General features: G+C 47.3%; 2 protein-coding genes across 5 annotated transcripts in view; one reads left to right on the top strand and one right to left on the bottom strand.

Moving 5' to 3' along the window:
• The window catches only part of EFCAB5 (EF-hand calcium binding domain 5), a 45,408-nt gene extending 41,112 nt beyond the window's left edge, over positions 1–4,296 (top strand). For both annotated transcript variants that reach the window (XM_035139929.3, XM_060268319.2), the window contains exons 19-21: positions 1,012–1,244; positions 1,340–1,436; positions 3,092–4,296. In XM_035139929.3, the coding sequence (XP_034995820.3) occupies positions 1,012–1,244; positions 1,340–1,436; positions 3,092–3,318 (557 nt within the window). In that variant the 3' untranslated portion in view covers positions 3,319–4,296. The remainder of the gene's footprint in view (positions 1–1,011; positions 1,245–1,339; positions 1,437–3,091) is intronic.
• A 1,236-nt stretch (positions 4,297–5,532) lies between these two features.
• LOC118096784 (uncharacterized) lies at positions 5,533–13,539 on the bottom strand. 3 transcript variants are annotated; one of them, XM_060268322.2, is made up of 3 exons: positions 13,446–13,528; positions 11,887–12,077; positions 5,533–11,064 (listed from the first exon to the last, which is right to left on the bottom strand). In XM_060268322.2, the coding sequence occupies exon 3, from the start codon at positions 10,977–10,979 to the stop codon at positions 7,215–7,217; it is 3,765 nt and encodes a 1,254-aa protein (XP_060124305.2). In that variant the 5' UTR covers positions 10,980–11,064; positions 11,887–12,077; positions 13,446–13,528; the 3' UTR covers positions 5,533–7,214. The 3 variants fall into 3 exon arrangements, with proteins under 3 accessions (XP_060124305.2, XP_088514110.1, XP_088514111.1); XM_088657984.1 differs by having other exon boundaries at positions 13,471–13,511; XM_088657985.1 differs by lacking the exon at positions 11,887–12,077 and having other exon boundaries at positions 13,446–13,539.
• Positions 13,540–16,250: the final 2,711 nt, after the last annotated feature.

Genomic DNA, 16,250 nt, shown 5'->3' with positions numbered 1-16,250 from the left:
TTGAAACTGCGGAATTAAGGTTCTTGGAATAAAACTTCCAGGTTATAGATCTACTTGAGGCTGGCACCACCAGTAACAAAATCTGCTTTAGTTAATTTCTAAAAAGAGAGGTAGGGCTACCAGAAAATTTCATTCCCTGAGACCTGGAAGCCCTATTTGCTAATTTCAGATGCATAGAGACAAGCTGTGGTTTCTTAATGGTGAGGGAAATGTACTGTGCAAATGCTTAGAACCCTATCTTTGTTTTGTTTTTTTACTTTACAACATCTTTTACCACTGAGTCCACAAACTGGAAGCAGTTGGTTCCTGGAATGAATCCAAAGATTCTAGAGTTGATCAGTGGAGTCAAGCCTTGAAACATGTTCTACAATCTCAAAGCAAGAGTGCGCAACTGTAGAGCTGTTTTAATTTTGCATCAGGGTACTGTATCCATTGTGAGCCAACAAGTTAAAAATGGCAAGTCTGTGGACAGTGCAAGTGTGTTCTTCTTACATATGTATTCCAAGCAGAATTTAAAATAACATAAAATGATTCCAAGTTCCTCTAGGAATTGTCCCTCTTAGGTACTCAGAGCATCTATGTAGATTGGCAGTTTGCTCTAGAGATGCTTCACTTTGTTTCCCAGGGTGTGGTCTGAAGTCATATAAGGCCACCATCTAAGCAGGTCTGTGCCTCTACACAGCTCAGTGTCTGCTTTGCATGCAGAAAGTCCCAGATTTAATCCCCAACAGTATCTCCAGGTAGAGAAACTCTGGACAGCTGTTGCCAGTAAGTGCAGAAAACACTGAGCTAAATATACCAATGGTCCAACTTGCTATAAAGAAGCTCCCAGTGTTTCTATAGCCTTAAACGTGGGCGTAGCCAGGATTTTTGTTAGGAGGGGCAGGCCTTTTGTTGGAGGGGGGCAGAACCTATGTTAGCTATGGATTTTTATTGATTGGGGGGGCAGCTACCCCTCCCTGCCCTCTTTACTTAAAGGCTAATTATTCAAACGTTGGCTTGTCATTCCAGAGGCAGAGTATGTGGGGGACTGGAGGCGTGGGGGAGTCCTCTTCTACCGATACATGCTGCAGGAGTTACAGAATTGCATCTGGAATCTCGACCCTTTCTTGTCCTTCAGTGAAATAAGGTGCTTTGAAAAGCCACCCAACCTAGTGCATACAATACTTAAGTGTGTACTGCTGATTTTGTACCCCCAGTGGGCTGGTACGCAGGAGGTTGAGGACTGGAATTGTTGCATAGAGGTGAGAATCCTGAAAAAGCATGAAGCCCAGATTTCCCAGCCACTCTTCATGTTTTTCTTATAAACCTCCTAACATTTCTGTTACTTGCACTGCAGAAAATTGATGGAGAACTTATTGAAAACATTTGCTACTTTGACCCAACTGCTCCCTATGTGGAGGTTCGACCAGAAACTCTGTACAGTTGCCTCCATGGTAAGTGTATTATATTTTACATAATGGTGGAACTGCCTGATGAGATTGACATAAGAACTCTGCTGGATGAATCAAAGGTCTATATAGTCCAACACCCTATTTCCCACACTGGGCAAAAGGACACCTATAAGATCAGGCATCCACAAACTGCGGCCCTCTAGATGTTTTGGCCTACAACTCCCATGATCCCTAGCTAACAGGACCAGTGGTCGGGGAAGATGGGAATTGTAGTCCAAAACATCTGGCGGGCCGAAGTTTGGGGATGCCTGTATAAGATGGAAGTCTACAAACAGGTCGTGGGGATCATAGTTCTCTCCCACTGCTGTTCAGTATACGGGTGCCTTATTTCAAAAAGTGAACATCAAAAGTTGTTGAGCTCAATTTTTTTGTGATAATCAATGCTGCTGCCATGGGCTGCCATATATCTGGATTTTCCCAAAAATTCCAGCATTTTCCGCCGGGATGCTGTTTACGGGTACTTATTACCAGCTATGTCCAGGAAATTCCGAACATATGGCAACCCTATGACAGTAGCGAGTACTACCATCATGACTAGTTTCCAATGGTAGTCTTATCTTCCATCAGTTTGAAAACTAAAAGTTAATGGCTGTAGTGATCACATCTTGTAGCAGTTAATTCTGTAAACTAGCTGTGCCTAGTTGGGACAACAGAGTAGCAAACAGAACAGAAGGGAAACTCTGTGCAGGCTGCACAGAACAGAAAGGGAAACTTAAAACTTAATTCCTAGTCCACACAAAAGCCACTGTATACTGTATTCATGGCTCTCTGTATTCAAGGCTTGCTCTTTCACTGCTACAATTGAGCTGGGTATATACAGTACACTGTATTTCCAAAGCACATTTGAAGCATATTTCCTCCCTCAAAGAATTCTGAGCATCACAGTTTACTCCTCAGGGGGTTCCTGCAACCCTTAACAATCTACAGTGCCCATAATTCTTTGAGGGGATTGGATGTGCTTCAAATGTGCTTTAAAATTATACTTTGGATTCAGATTTCATTCTACCTTTTGTTCATACAGCTAACTTTGTTCTGAACTTCAGATGTGACTGACAACATTCACTATATTTTCCATTTAAGTACCAAAGCCATGTTTTTCTCCCAGTCTGGCTTTCCCCCCTGCTGGTGGGCATACAGACTCAAGTCATGATGCAGCTGCAAATTAGGAGTGGCATAGCTTGCAAACTCTAACCACATTTAAGGAAAACTCATTTTGAGATTGCATCCCAAAATGCCGTTAGCAGCTGATTTAATGTGCAACCCTAATCCATACGAGAGCCCCAACAACTCAACAATCCACCATAATGTCCACCCCGGTAGTTGTTCATGAGAAACTCACTAAATGGGATCTAAATGTTCCTACACAAGGTTTTGTGCATGCACCAGCAAGTCCTAGGAATCATTCCTTCCCACAGGGCCCTGCAGAGCACATGGGGTCACAGTCAAAAGTGGAAATCAGTCAAGTGAAACATCATGGTCATGAAGCTATGGGTACACCAATGATTAATTTTATGGGGATTGGCACAAAGGGATAGCACATGACACCAGACATCTTTGCTGAATTGTGCAATGGTAGACCTGGAAGATGTAAGCCAACTAGCATGTTGCGATTTTTTTTAAAAAAAAAATTCAATTAGGTGCACGCAGAAAAGCTGTGTGGAAGTTTCGCTCAGCTCCATTGGAGTACCTCTACAACTGGGTGAACACCTGCCTATCATTAATAGAGCTGGCAAAGAAGCTTCAGCATCGTCAGAGCATGGCAACATCATCTACAGCTCTCATCACTCCCACCCTGTCTCGGTCGCTTAGGTCATCTCAGGTTTCGGCAAACACAAACTACACTTTTGCTGTTCCTTTAGTTTAAATTTGTTTTGTAAGTTTTTTTTTAAAGAAAAGCATTTAGATAATTTTTAAACACCCCTTTTTATTCATAGTTGGTGCTTGTTGAGTGTGTCCATGTGCTTTTGGATGTGAAATTACACTTCTTTGTCAAGCTAGATAAGAGCCTTAAAAAATGTTCAGAGGTAAATGTTCTGATGCAATAGGTGGAATAAAGTGACCTTCAGGGGCCAGGTGGATTGCTCCCAACTTCCATTTAATTCTGACAGCAGGGGGGGGGGGATTAGAGGGAAGGGAAATTACAACTTGTACCTCTTTCAAGTTTACACAATTCACAAATGATTAAAAAGAGGCAGCGGGCAGAAGGAGAAAAGAGCTTCAAAATTAAATTGTGTATTTAGCAAAGCTCTTCTTTCTGAAGTGGCTTTTTAGAAGTCATTTTAAGCTTGACATGATGAAGGGACAGTTTGTGTTTCACTTGTTCCCAAGGGGAAGCACACCTACGCTCTCATTTTAAGGCAACTAAGAGCTTTTCCATTGGCTAGAGCCTGAGATGACAACACTTTTCAGTGTTCTGATGCAAGATTCCATCTTTGCAATAATTTATCTTTCGGCAGAATCTTTTTTTAATAAAATTTGGGGAAATTAAAAGTTTTCTCTCCGTTCTTTAGCTGACAAAAAAACAATGACATATCTACCTAATATTCTGTAATTTGAGATTATAGGTTGCTTTTAACGTTGCCTGATAAATTGATTACAGTGTTATTACAATTTGTGATTCCTCTGATTATCTGATGCTTGAACAACAGCAAGTGAATATCTGCAGGGGGCTGGGGTGTGTGTGTGTGTGACATTTCAAGCACTTTGCAATGATGTTCCTGGGAACAGTGTCCTTAGCAAAATATTGATACCCAAAAGTCTTTGTCAGCTCAGAATTCGTTCACCAGCAATTCTGCACTAATACAAATAGCTTTTTATAATAAAAAAGAGGGTTGGAAATGTTTGTATATGTCTACATGATGCATCTTTAAAGGTTAAGTGACAGATGAGGCTATGGACTACAGTACTTGAAAGGCACAAGGAGCTGCCTTTTGCCTCTTGCTCTTTGGGGCTCCGTTGGCGACATCCCTGCCCTTCCTATTTACCGGGGAAGTTGCTGGAGGAGGAGACATGTTGATGATTTGCATCGCGGGGTCCTGGTGTGAGTTTTGCGGGGGTCAGCACCCCACAGCTGAGAGTTGAAATGGGGACAGGAGCGGGTTACTCCAGAGGGGCGGGAGTGTCAAGCTGTGCGAGCTTCATGCCCCAAGGAGGAGTCTTTGTCTTCTCCATGCGGCTGCCGGGGATGGAACCTGAGACCTTTTCAGGAAAGAAATGGAATTATAGAGCTTGTTTGGAGGGGAGGAACATAATTTTTTCCGGGGGGGGGGGTAGAGGAAGAATCCCTTTTTGCTACTCATTCCTCCCCCTGGGTCAATGAGCTCTGCTTCCTAGAGAGGAAATAAGTTGTTGTTTTTTAAAAAAAGGGAGAGGCACGGTTAGAGGGGAAGGGTCTCCACCCTCATTTTCGGAAGAGAAGAGGCCTGGAAAGGAGGAGGAAGAGGGCTGCTTAATTGGGAGGTTTGGGGAGGGAGAGAAGAGTGCGCTTCTCCTCCCCTTGCATCTACAAACAGGGGGGAGGGGGGTTGAGGAGTGAGAGGAAGGTAGAGAAGGGCTCCCCTCCCCATTCCTACTGTGGATCAGAAGAGTGGGGGAAGGGCTGGTGGGGGGGGGGACTCCTTCCAATGTTTGCATTGCAAGGTCCTTTTTGCAGGGCAGAGATTAAGGCAGCCTTGTGGGTGGGGGGAGCCGAAGACATTTTCTGTCTGAGAGGAACCAGAGAAGGGTGCATCCCTCCCTCCCTCCCTCCCAAAGCAGCCCTACTGGGCCACTGAGAAGTCACCTGGGGACAACTATCTTCTCCCCACCAAAAAAGAAAGGCGTGGTCTTAGACGCAGCCTCTCCAACACTGTTTTATGGATTGCGGCACATCCACCAGCAGGCTGGACTCTGTGACTTCTGTGTTATTGGGGGGGGGGAAATGGGGTTTGGCTTTGACAGCTCCCCAACTCCATCCAGGTGAAAAGAACAATTCTTCGGCTACGCTACCTAAGCGCTTTCCAATTCGCTGGAGTCTAGCCTTGCAGATGCTGAATTGATCATAAAATGTGAGACCGCAGCCAAGCATTGAGGAAGCAAATCAATGGCCAGAATCATTTATTTGTTGCAACTAAGGTCTCCATCTCTAAGGAGAGCAAAAAAGAAAATTCCCAGAACAAAGATTACATGAGTTTTTAAAAGTTCCCACAACACATTTCTCACAGTGTCATCAAAACATCACAGGTATGTCACAGAAGAGGAGTGGTGTTGGGCAGAAATCTACACGTCCTCGTCAATTACACCTTGTTTCAACATCCATCTAATGCAAGGAAAAGAAAATTCCCCCATCATTTAGCCTGGACACTGAGGTCCACTTCCGAGGGTCTTCTGGCAGTTCCCTTACATTTACAGAGTACCAGGCAGAGGGCCTTCTCAGTAGTGGCACCCTCCCTGTGGAACACATGCCCCCATCAGATGTCAAAGAGAGAAAGAATTACATAACTTTTGGAAGACCTCTGAAGGCAGCCCTGTTCAGGAGCAGGGCGGGGGTCTCTCAGACGTGGAGGCTTCACACGGAGAGATCCCCGCCTCCACTCCTGCTGGCATGCAAGTAGGAGCTGGAGCAGGCAACTCTCAGATGCAGCTTCCGGGCTGCCTCCACCTTCCCCAACCCCAGCAACTATTCAGCCTGGCTGCCTTCATGGGGTTGCAGGGGATCTGATGCGGAGGTGGGGGCTCCCTTAAACTTCCCCCTTAATGGAAAGTGTTTGCAGCCGCAAACCCCTTAATGGAAAGTGTAACTGAGCATGCACCTCCCCAGCTCAGTAGCCCCAATCCAGCTCCTGTTCCCGTGCAAGCAGCAACGCTGCCTAGAGGAGCAGCCCGATCCCACTCCTACTTGCCTGCAGCAGGAACAGGCTGGGGGGGTGGGGGCAACATCCCTTGGTTGGTCGCTTGTCGCCTGTCCCGCCTTCCCTCACAAGGAAAACGGAAGTGTGGCACTCAAAACCGAAGTTATGCTCAGAACAGAGCATGTTTGGCTTCCAAAAAAAGTTCCAAAACCAGAACACTCATTTCCGGGTTTGAAGTGTTCAGGTTCCAAGTAGTTTGAGAAATAAACTGTACTACTGTATTTATTTTTCCCAATTTGAACTTTATTTGAACTGGTCTCAGGAGATAGACCGTTCCATCAGGTCGGAGCCAGTGTTGAAAAGGCCCTGGTTCTAGCTGAGGCTAATCTGATTTCCTTCGGGCCCGGGACCTCTAAGGTGTTACTATTTATGGACCTTAATGTCCTCTGTGGGGCATACTGGGAGAGACGGTCCCATAAGGGTCCTAGGCCGTAAAGGGCTTTAAAGGTCAAAACCAGCCCCTTAAATCTGACCCGGGAGCCAGTGCAGCTGGAAAAGCACTGGGTGAATATACTCCCATGGCAGGGACCCCGTGAGGAGCCTCACTGCAGCAGTACAACAGCAGTCAAAAAGAAAAAAAGTGAAACACACAGAAAAAATAGATAGACAGTTTAAATTGCTGTGTTGGCACTTTATGATAAATAAGTGGGTTTTGCATTGAAGTTTGGGTACTCGGTCTCTAAAAGGTTCGCCATTGCTGCCCTAGGAGCATGTCCAGTTGCAAAGGTGGAGGGAGGCTTTCCACCCTCAGTGCCCAGGGGTGGCTCCTGCTTTGGGGCAGCTGGTAGATTGGGTGGAAGTTGACCCTTAGCACTCAAAGGTTTGGGACCTGCCTGCTAAGGTCCATGGGGTCACGAAGAGTCGGACACGACTAAACAACAACAACAACCCCCGTGTGAGTCCGTTGATGAATTCTAAGTTTTCCACTGTCAATGAAGCTCTTTCCACACTCCTTGCATTTAAATGGTTTCTCTCCTGTGTGAGTCCGCTGATGAATTCTAAGCTCTCCACTCTGACTATAGCTCTTTCCACACTCCATACATTTAAATGGTTTCTCCCCCGTGTGAGTCCATTGATGAATTCTAAGCTCTCCACTCTGACTGTAGCTCTTTCCACACTCCATACATTTAAATGGTTTCTCCCCAGTGTGGGTCCGTTGATGAATTCTAAGCCCTCCACTCTGACTATAGCTCTTTCCACACTCCAAACATTTAAATGGTTTCTCCCCAGTGTGGGTCCGTTGATGAATTCTAAGCCCTCCACTCTGACTGTAGCTCTTTCCACACTCCATACATTTAAATGGTTTCTCCCCAGTGTGGGTCCGTTGATGAATTCTAAGCCCTCCACTCTGACTATAGCTCTTTCCACACTCCATACATTTAAATGGTTTCTCCCCAGTGTGGGTCCGTTGATGAATTCTAAGCTCTCCACTCTGACTGTAGCTCTTTCCACACTCCATACATTTAAATGGTTTCTCCCCAGTGTGGGTCCGTTGATGAATTCTAAGCTCTCCACTCTGACTATAGCTCTTTCCACACTCCATACATTTAAATGGTTTCTCCCCCGTGTGAGTCCATTGATGAATTCTAAGCTCTCCACTCTGACTGTAGCTCTTTCCACACTCCATACATTTAAATGGTTTCTCCCCAGTGTGGGTCCGTTGATGAATTCTAAGCCCTCCACTCTGACTATAGCTCTTTCCACACTCCATACATTTAAATGGTTTCTCCCCAGTGTGGGTCCGTTGATGAATTCTAAGCCCTCCACTCTGACTGTAGCTCTTTCCACACTCCAAACATTTAAATGGTTTCTCCCCAGTGTGGGTCCGTTGATGAATTCTAAGCTCTCCACTCTGACTATAGCTCTTTCCACACTCCATACATTTAAATGGTTTCTCCCCCGTGTGAGTCCATTGATGAATTCTAAGCTCTCCACTCTGACTGTAGCTCTTTCCACACTCCATACATTTAAATGGTTTCTCCCCAGTGTGGGTCCGTTGATGAATTCTAAGCCCTCCACTCTGACTATAGCTCTTTCCACACTCCAAACATTTAAATGCTTTCTCCCCAGTGTGGGTCCGTTGATGAATTCTAAGCTCTCCACTCTGACTGTAGCTCTTTCCACACTCCATACATTTAAATGGTTTCTCCCCCGTGTGAGTCCGTTGATGAATTCTAAGCTCTCCACTCTGACTGTAGCTCTTTCCACACTCCATACATTTAAATGGTTTCTCCCCCGTGTGAGTCCGTTGATGAATTCTAAGGTGTCCACTCTCAGTGAAGCGCTTTCCACATTCTATGCACTTAAATGGTTTCTCCCCCGTGTGAGTCCGCTGATGAATTCTAAGTTTTCCACTGTCAATGAAGCTCTTTCCACACTCCTTGCATTTAAATGGTTTCTCTCCTGTGTGAGTCCGCTGATGAATTCTAAGCTCTCCACTCTGACTATAGCTCTTTCCACACTCCATACATTTAAATGGTTTCTCCCCCGTGTGAGTCCGTTGATGAATTCTAAGCTCTCCACTCTGACTGTAGCTCTTTCCACACTCCATACATTTAAATGGTTTCTCCCCCGTGTGAGTCCGTTGATGAATTCTAAGGTGTCCACTCTCAGTGAAGCGCTTTCCACATTCTATGCACTTAAATGGTTTCTCCCCCGTGTGAGTCCGCTGATGAATTCTAAGTTTTCCACTGTCAATGAAGCTCTTTCCACACTCCTTGCATTTAAATGGTTTCTCTCCTGTGTGAGTCCGCTGATGAATTCTAAGCTCTCCACTCTGACTATAGCTCTTTCCACACTCCATACATTTAAATGGTTTCTCCCCCGTGTGAGTCCGTTGATGAATTCTAAGGTGTCCACTCTCAGTGAAGCGCTTTCCACATTCTATGCATTTAAATGGTTTCTCCCCCGTGTGAGTCCGTTGATGAATTCTAAGATTTCCACTGTCAATGAAGCTCTTTCCACACTCCTTGCATTTAAATGGTTTCTCTCCTGTGTGAGTCCGTTGATGAATTCTAAGCTCTCCACTCTGACTATAGCTCTTTCCACACTCCATACATTTAAATGGTTTCTCCCCCGTGTGAGTCCATTGATGAATTCTAAGCTCTCCACTCTGACTGTAGCTCTTTCCACACTCCATACATTTAAATGGTTTCTCCCCAGTGTGGGTCCGTTGATGAATTCTAAGCCCTCCACTCTGACTATAGCTCTTTCCACACTCCAAACATTTAAATGCTTTCTCCCCAGTGTGGGTCCGTTGATGAATTCTAAGCTCTCCACTCTGACTGTAGCTCTTTCCACACTCCATACATTTAAATGGTTTCTCCCCCGTGTGAGTCCGTTGATGAATTCTAAGCTCTCCACTCTGACTGTAGCTCTTTCCACACTCCATACATTTAAATGGTTTCTCCCCCGTGTGAGTCCGTTGATGAATTCTAAGGTGTCCACTCTCAGTGAAGCGCTTTCCACATTCTATGCACTTAAATGGTTTCTCCCCCGTGTGAGTCCGCTGATGAATTCTAAGTTTTCCACTGTCAATGAAGCTCTTTCCACACTCCTTGCATTTAAATGGTTTCTCTCCTGTGTGAGTCCGCTGATGAATTCTAAGCTCTCCACTCTGACTATAGCTCTTTCCACACTCCATACATTTAAATGGTTTCTCCCCCGTGTGAGTCCGTTGATGAATTCTAAGGTGTCCACTCTCAGTGAAGCGCTTTCCACATTCTATGCATTTAAATGGTTTCTCCCCCGTGTGAGTCCGTTGATGAATTCTAAGATTTCCACTCTGACTGAAGCTCTTTCCACACTCCATGCATTTAAATGGTTTCTCCCCAGTGTGGGTCCGTTGATGAATTCTAAGCTCTCCACTCTGACTGTAGCTCTTTCCACACTCCATACATTTAAATGGTTTCTCCCCCGTGTGAGTCCGTTGATGAATTCTAAGGTGTCCACTCTCAGTGAAGCGCTTTCCACATTCTATGCATTTAAATGGTTTCTCCCCCGTGTGAGTCCGTTGATGAATTCTAAGATTTCCACTCTGACTGAAGCTCTTTCCACACTCCATACATTTAAATGGTTTCTCCCCCGTGTGAGTCCGTTGATGAATTCTAAGGTGTCCACTCTGACTGTAGCTCTTTCCACACTCCATACATTTAAATGGTTTCTCCCCTGTGTGAGTCTGTTGATGAATTCTAAGGTGTCCACTCTGACTGTAGCTCTTTCCACACTCCATACATTTAAATGGTTTCTCCCCTGTGTGAGTCTGTTGATGAATTCTAAGGTGTCCACTCTGACTGTAGCTCTTTCCACACTCCATACATTTAAATGGTTTCTCCCCCGTGTGAGTCTGTTGATGAATTCTAAGGTTTCTACTATAAGTGAAGCACTTTCCACATTCTATGCACTTAAATGGTTTCTCCCCCGTGTGAGTCCGCTGATGAATTCTAAGTTTTTCACTGTCAATGAAGCTCTTTCCACACTCCTTGCATTTAAATGGTTTCTCTCCTGTGTGAGTCCGTTGATGAATTCTAATTTTTTCACTCTGGCTGAAGCTCTTTCCACACTCCATACTTTCAAATTGTTTATCCTCTCTCTTTTCACACTCCATGTATTTATATGGTTTCATCGTTATTCCCATTGGACATGGCCCCACAGAATTCTGACTGCCTTCTCCATTGTCTTCTTTCAACCGGGGGGGAGGGGGAGAAAATCCTATTTGTTTTCTAGGAAGAGAACAAAGGAATATTACACACATCAATTAGCACCTTCTCTTATTTTAACATCTCATACATTATCTCCTGTCCGCCATATGTTGCAAATTTTTAGGAAAGGCAAATGAAATAATGTTAAATAATGGTCATGCATCATCAGCCTTTCATAAACCTTAATCAACGTTAATGAAGCAGCATTATCTCAGAATACGGTTGAACTGTATTCATCCACTGCTTAAACCCGTAAGTTTTTTTTTGCTGGTAGCCAGCAATTGTGTTCGGCGATAGGCCTGTTTTTTAATTGGCTGCAGCAGTGGCTGTTTCTAATTGGGCATGATAGTGTTCGTTATTTGACCCTCATGATTTTCCCCCTGCACTTTTTCAGTGCTGCGTGGTAGTTCCCAGCTCCCCCCTCCAACCCAGCCTCACCCCTTTGTAGCGGCAACGTTGCGGAGGGAGCGAGGAAGATGGGGAAGACCACGCCAGGCGTTGGCAGGCAGCCTGTTGGGCTGGCTGGCTGGGGTGGGGGGCTCTCCCTCTCCTCCTGGCCGCTGCCGCTCACCCAGCCTCAGAGCTGCTCCGAGGGGAGGGAGATGGTGAGAACCGCAGCAATTTTTCTGTTCTGTCTCTCCCGAAAAAAGCTCAACAACTTTGGGAACTGTGATAAATAAGTGGGTTTTGGTATGCAGTTTGGGCACTTGGTTTCCAAAAGGTTCGCCACCACTGCCCTAGAGGAACCTTCTATGCTGAGGTGAGGCACCTCTTGCCTTCCAGATGTGGTTGGACACAAAGTACCATCATCCCAAGGAAAGATGGCATATGGCCAGGGATTACCTAATGGGATGCACTTTCCCCTTCTTCCCCCTCTTCTGAAAATGCTGAATATTAGTATTTCATTTCCTCCTTCTTCCGTGATCTCCAAGATCTTCCTGATATAGTCCAACTGCACATATTCCCAATTCATCCAGCACCATTTACTTCCGGAGGCTGCTGTATTGTGTCTGGCAATGGGACAGCACCTTCCACTGCATAAGAGAATAGAGAGTTAAATCAGGCCAGGCCAAATGGCACTCAGCTCAGTCCCTTCCTTGCCCCTCTCTGCATCTGCTGCCTCAGGGGGCTGCCTCAGTCTCCCTCATGGTGGAGCAGGCCCTGAGAACAGCTTTCTCTCTGCCCTCCAAAACACAGGAAACATAACAAAGAAGACCTTGGAGTGTAACTCTGGAACACAACAACAACAACAACAACAACAACAACTGGTTGTAAGTCACTTTGGGCTGCCCTGAGCAACAGAAAGCAACTAATAGATTCAATAAATAAATAAATAAGTTGTAGTAATAATTACACAGGCTGGGGGGAGGGAGGAACCCCACTGATTTCCATAACAATCTTCCCAATCCCTTAAATCCCACAGAATTAAGAGATCTGATATAGTGGGAATGGAGAGAAGGAGTGGGGCACAGTTATATGTCTGGGTAGGAACCCTTTCAATGCTTCTCCACAGAAACACAGGCATATGGGAGAGACTGTAGTTGCCAAGACAAAAGTCTCAAAGGGAGGAAATAATAAAGTGGGCTTCCTCCCTTTCCTCTTTCCAATGGTTGGACTCAACAGGCCCCAGCGCCCAATGCAGCAGCTGATCTGGGACTTATGGCAGGGCAAGAACTGAGCTTCAAGGGAGGAGAGGGTGGGTAGATCGGGCCTCCTGTTCAGGGATCTCTCCCTGGTTGACTCGAAGCAGATTCCTGGGCAGGAGGGAGAAGTCAAGGCAGGCAGCCAAAAAGTCTCTCTCTCTTTCTCCAAGATGGCTTCGATTCATCCCCCGGGGAGGCTTCCCTTCCTCCCTCAGCCCCCTAACTTCCTCCGCCCTCCTCCCTCCGTCCCTGAGGGTCTCCTTTGCCCAGAGGCCCCCCTGGCCGGCTCACCCTTCGTGCCAATTGCTCCCAAGCGCTCCCACCTCCCCATCCAGAGGGGCCTCGCAAGAAGAGTGGGAGATGAGGGAGACAGAGTGGGGTCTCTATCCAGGCCTCTCTCGCCTCCTTTAACCCTTCCATGGACTCCCTCTCTCTGATTCTCCATTAAGGGGACCCATTAAGGCACGCCTCGGCACCCGCGCGGAACCAGGATCGCGGCGCCCCAGGGATTCCTGCCAGGGAGAACCCAGAACTCGCAGAGAAGCGCGGAACTGGGGCCTCGGTGCTCGGTTCAAGTCTCAGCCCTTCCACAGAAGGGAGGGGGGAGCACTCCCCTACTTTCCTTTCATCCCCCCCCCCGCCCCAAATCCTGCCCTCCCTTCCCAGCTGCCCTGTTTGCAGATTAAGGGAGAGAAAAAGCGCATCCTTCTCTCTCTCCCCCCCCCCACCCACAATATACAGTATAGATATATTTTGCACCTCTTTTTCCTCCTCCTCTACAGACCTGCTCCTCTTCCAGGAATGCGGATGGAGGCCCCTCCCCTCCAACCTTGGCTCTCCCCCCACTCCAAATCTTCCTGCCTCTCTAGGAAGCAGAGCTCACTGACCCATGGGGAGGAATGGGTGACGTGAGTGACGCCTCCCTCGCAGAACACATAAATTCCATTCCCCGTTGCCTGTTGATTGGAAATGCCCTGTGTATCTAAAGCACGCGCAGCGTGATCCTAAGCAGGGTTGAATGCAAGAGCAAAACAAAACTCTGAAGCAAGCTTTCCCCACGCCCCTTGCCGGCAATACAGTCTTTATCATTTACACTGCCCTAGGAAAGACCTCAGTTGAACCCAGTGGGACTTATTTCAGAGTAAAGCCGGTCGCGAGGGATCGGGGCCCTCCCTGCCTCGGGCTTCAAAAGAACTCCCAGATGCCTCCCCAACCTGATCCCAGAGTTTGATGTACCCTTCTGCGGTAATGGGAAGGGATAGCCTTTAGGGTCTGGGATTAATTTTGAGGGAAAGAACAAATTAATCCCCGCCTTGAGCTATACTTCACTCAATGAGAAAGAAAGAAAGAAAGAAAGAAAGAAAGAAAGAAAGAAAGAAAGAAAGAAAGAAAGAAAGAAAGAAAGAAAGAAAGAAAGAAAGAAAGAACTAGACCAGGCATCCCCAAACTTCGGCCCTCCAGATGTTTTGGACTACAATTCCCATCATCCCTGACCACTGGTCATGTTAGCTAGGAATCATGGGAGTTGTAGGCCAAAACATCTGGAGGGCTGCAGTTTGGGGATGCCTGAACTAGACAATAAAAGGACCCGGCTAACCTTTTCTTGGGACGCGGGTGGCGCTGTGGGTTAAACCACTGAGCCTAGGGCTTGCCGATCAGAAGGTCGGCGGTTCGAATCCCTGCGGCAGGGTGAACTCCCATTGCTCGGTCCCAGCTCCTGCCAACCTAGCAGTTAGAAAGGACATCAAAGTGCAAGTAGATAAATAGGTACCGCTCCAGCGGGAAGGTAAGCGGCATTTCCATGTGCTGCTCTGGTTTGCCAGAAGCAGCTTAGTCATTCTGGCCACATGACCTGGAAGCTGTACGCCGGCTCCCTCGGCCAATAAGGCGAGATGAGCACCGCAACCCCAGAGTCGGTCACGACTGGACCTGATGGTCAGGGGTCCCTTTACCTTTAACCTTTTATTGTATCAGGAGCGAAATTGACCATATGCTTAAAATGAGGACGTGAATGGCAGAGTGTGTGTGTGTGGGGGGAATGCATCACTTCCCTGCCTCCCCCCAGACGGCTGACACTGATGTATCTGCATTAGGGTTAATGCCCCCCCCCCAGCCCTTATTAATTGACTCCGTGTTTGGCTAAAGTCTGTAGGCTAATCTTCGTCTCTGCCACACCTTTAAAAACAGGTTGCCTTTTTCAATTAAGAGCTGCCTTCAGCCCCACAGTCAATTCTCCTAATGACAACACATTATATTTTCACTGTTCTCCCACCCACCCACCCACCCACCCACTACAGATTAAATGCAGAATATTGCATTGCATCTACCTGTATTGCACAGTGATGGTCATTTAACCGACCTGATCAGATCTGGTGTTGAGGGTGAGGTGCGGGGGAATTGGGCGAGAGAATGATTATGATTTTTTAAAAACAACTTTTCTTCCGCTCTTAGCTACTGCCGGCAGCTTTGTAGGGCTGGAGGACGGCTCCTCCGGCGGGAAAGAGACGGAGGCTCCGGGCGCGGCGCTGCTTCAGCACGGCAGACGAGGGCAGTGAGCTGATGCCGGGAGGCACTGCGTCCAGCCTCCGCCTCTTCCCAGCACCCTCCAGAACTTGGCACGAACTTGGCCCCCTGTTGCCCCACGCCACTTGCCTCTATGGGCAAGACGGCCCTGAAGGGAAAATACCTGGATGTACATTTTCAAAATATAAGATAAAAAACAAATAAAAAAACCTACATATACGGTAGTAACAGTGTTTTGTGTTGTGTAGCTCCTATGATGTAAGTCATGGGCCCCTCCTGCTAGCCTGCTTCCTAAAATAACACAGGTTTGCTCATTTCTATATACAGTGGTGCCTTGACTTACAAAGGCGATCCGTTCCGCGGCGCTTTCCGTAAGTCGAGGTCTTCGGTTGTCTAAGCCAGTGTTTCTCTTTTGGGCCACGGCACACTTGTTCTATGGAAAAAAATCCCGCAGCACACCAACTCTGTGCCGCCCTATATTTAGTTTAGTTTGGAGGCGGACCCACCAGGCGCAGAGCCTGCGGAGCGAGTGGGGACACGTTAGACGGCATGCACAGACCCCAGGCGGGCAGACACGGGCACGCAGCTGCCACCGCCTCCCTCCCAGCCGCCCCAGGCAGCCGCCGCCGCTCTGGCCTGGCGAAGGGAAGCCCTGCGCAGCCTTCCCCGCCTGCCTCCTCCTCCCCAGCAAGATAATTTAGGAAAAGAAAATGTACTTAGCACATTTAATTTAAATATTTGCAAAGAGTATGTCACAGATTTTAAAAATCCTGAGTTACCTGTTTGGCGGAGGCTCTCCGCTCCCACTGCTCCCTCCCTCCCTCCTTTCCCGGCCATGTTTCCTCGTTAGCGAGCGGAGCGCTGAATGCCTGCGCGCAAGGGGAGAGCAGCGCTCTGGAGTTTGGCACCAGCAGCAGGCAAGCGAATCTTTCTCGCCACCCCGGGAACGCGGGGATGGGCCGCCTGCACGCTTCTGCCTGTCCCCCGGGCTGAGACTGTGCAGAAGAAGCTCCCCCATTCCAGTGTTTGGCGCCCGCGTCG

This window comes from Zootoca vivipara, chromosome 14, assembly GCF_965207765.1.
Source record: "Zootoca vivipara chromosome 14, rZooViv2.hap1.1, whole genome shotgun sequence".
NCBI classification, from domain to species: Eukaryota; Metazoa; Chordata; class Lepidosauria; order Squamata; family Lacertidae; genus Zootoca; species Zootoca vivipara.
Note: the sequence above shows the minus strand (reverse complement) of the source record. Positions and strands in the feature narration are given on the sequence as shown.

Coding starts and splice junctions, on each gene's coding strand:
- LOC118096784 (XM_088657985.1), bottom strand. CDS start 10,979: ATGGGAATAACGATGAAACCATATAAATACATGGAGTGTGAAAAGAGA.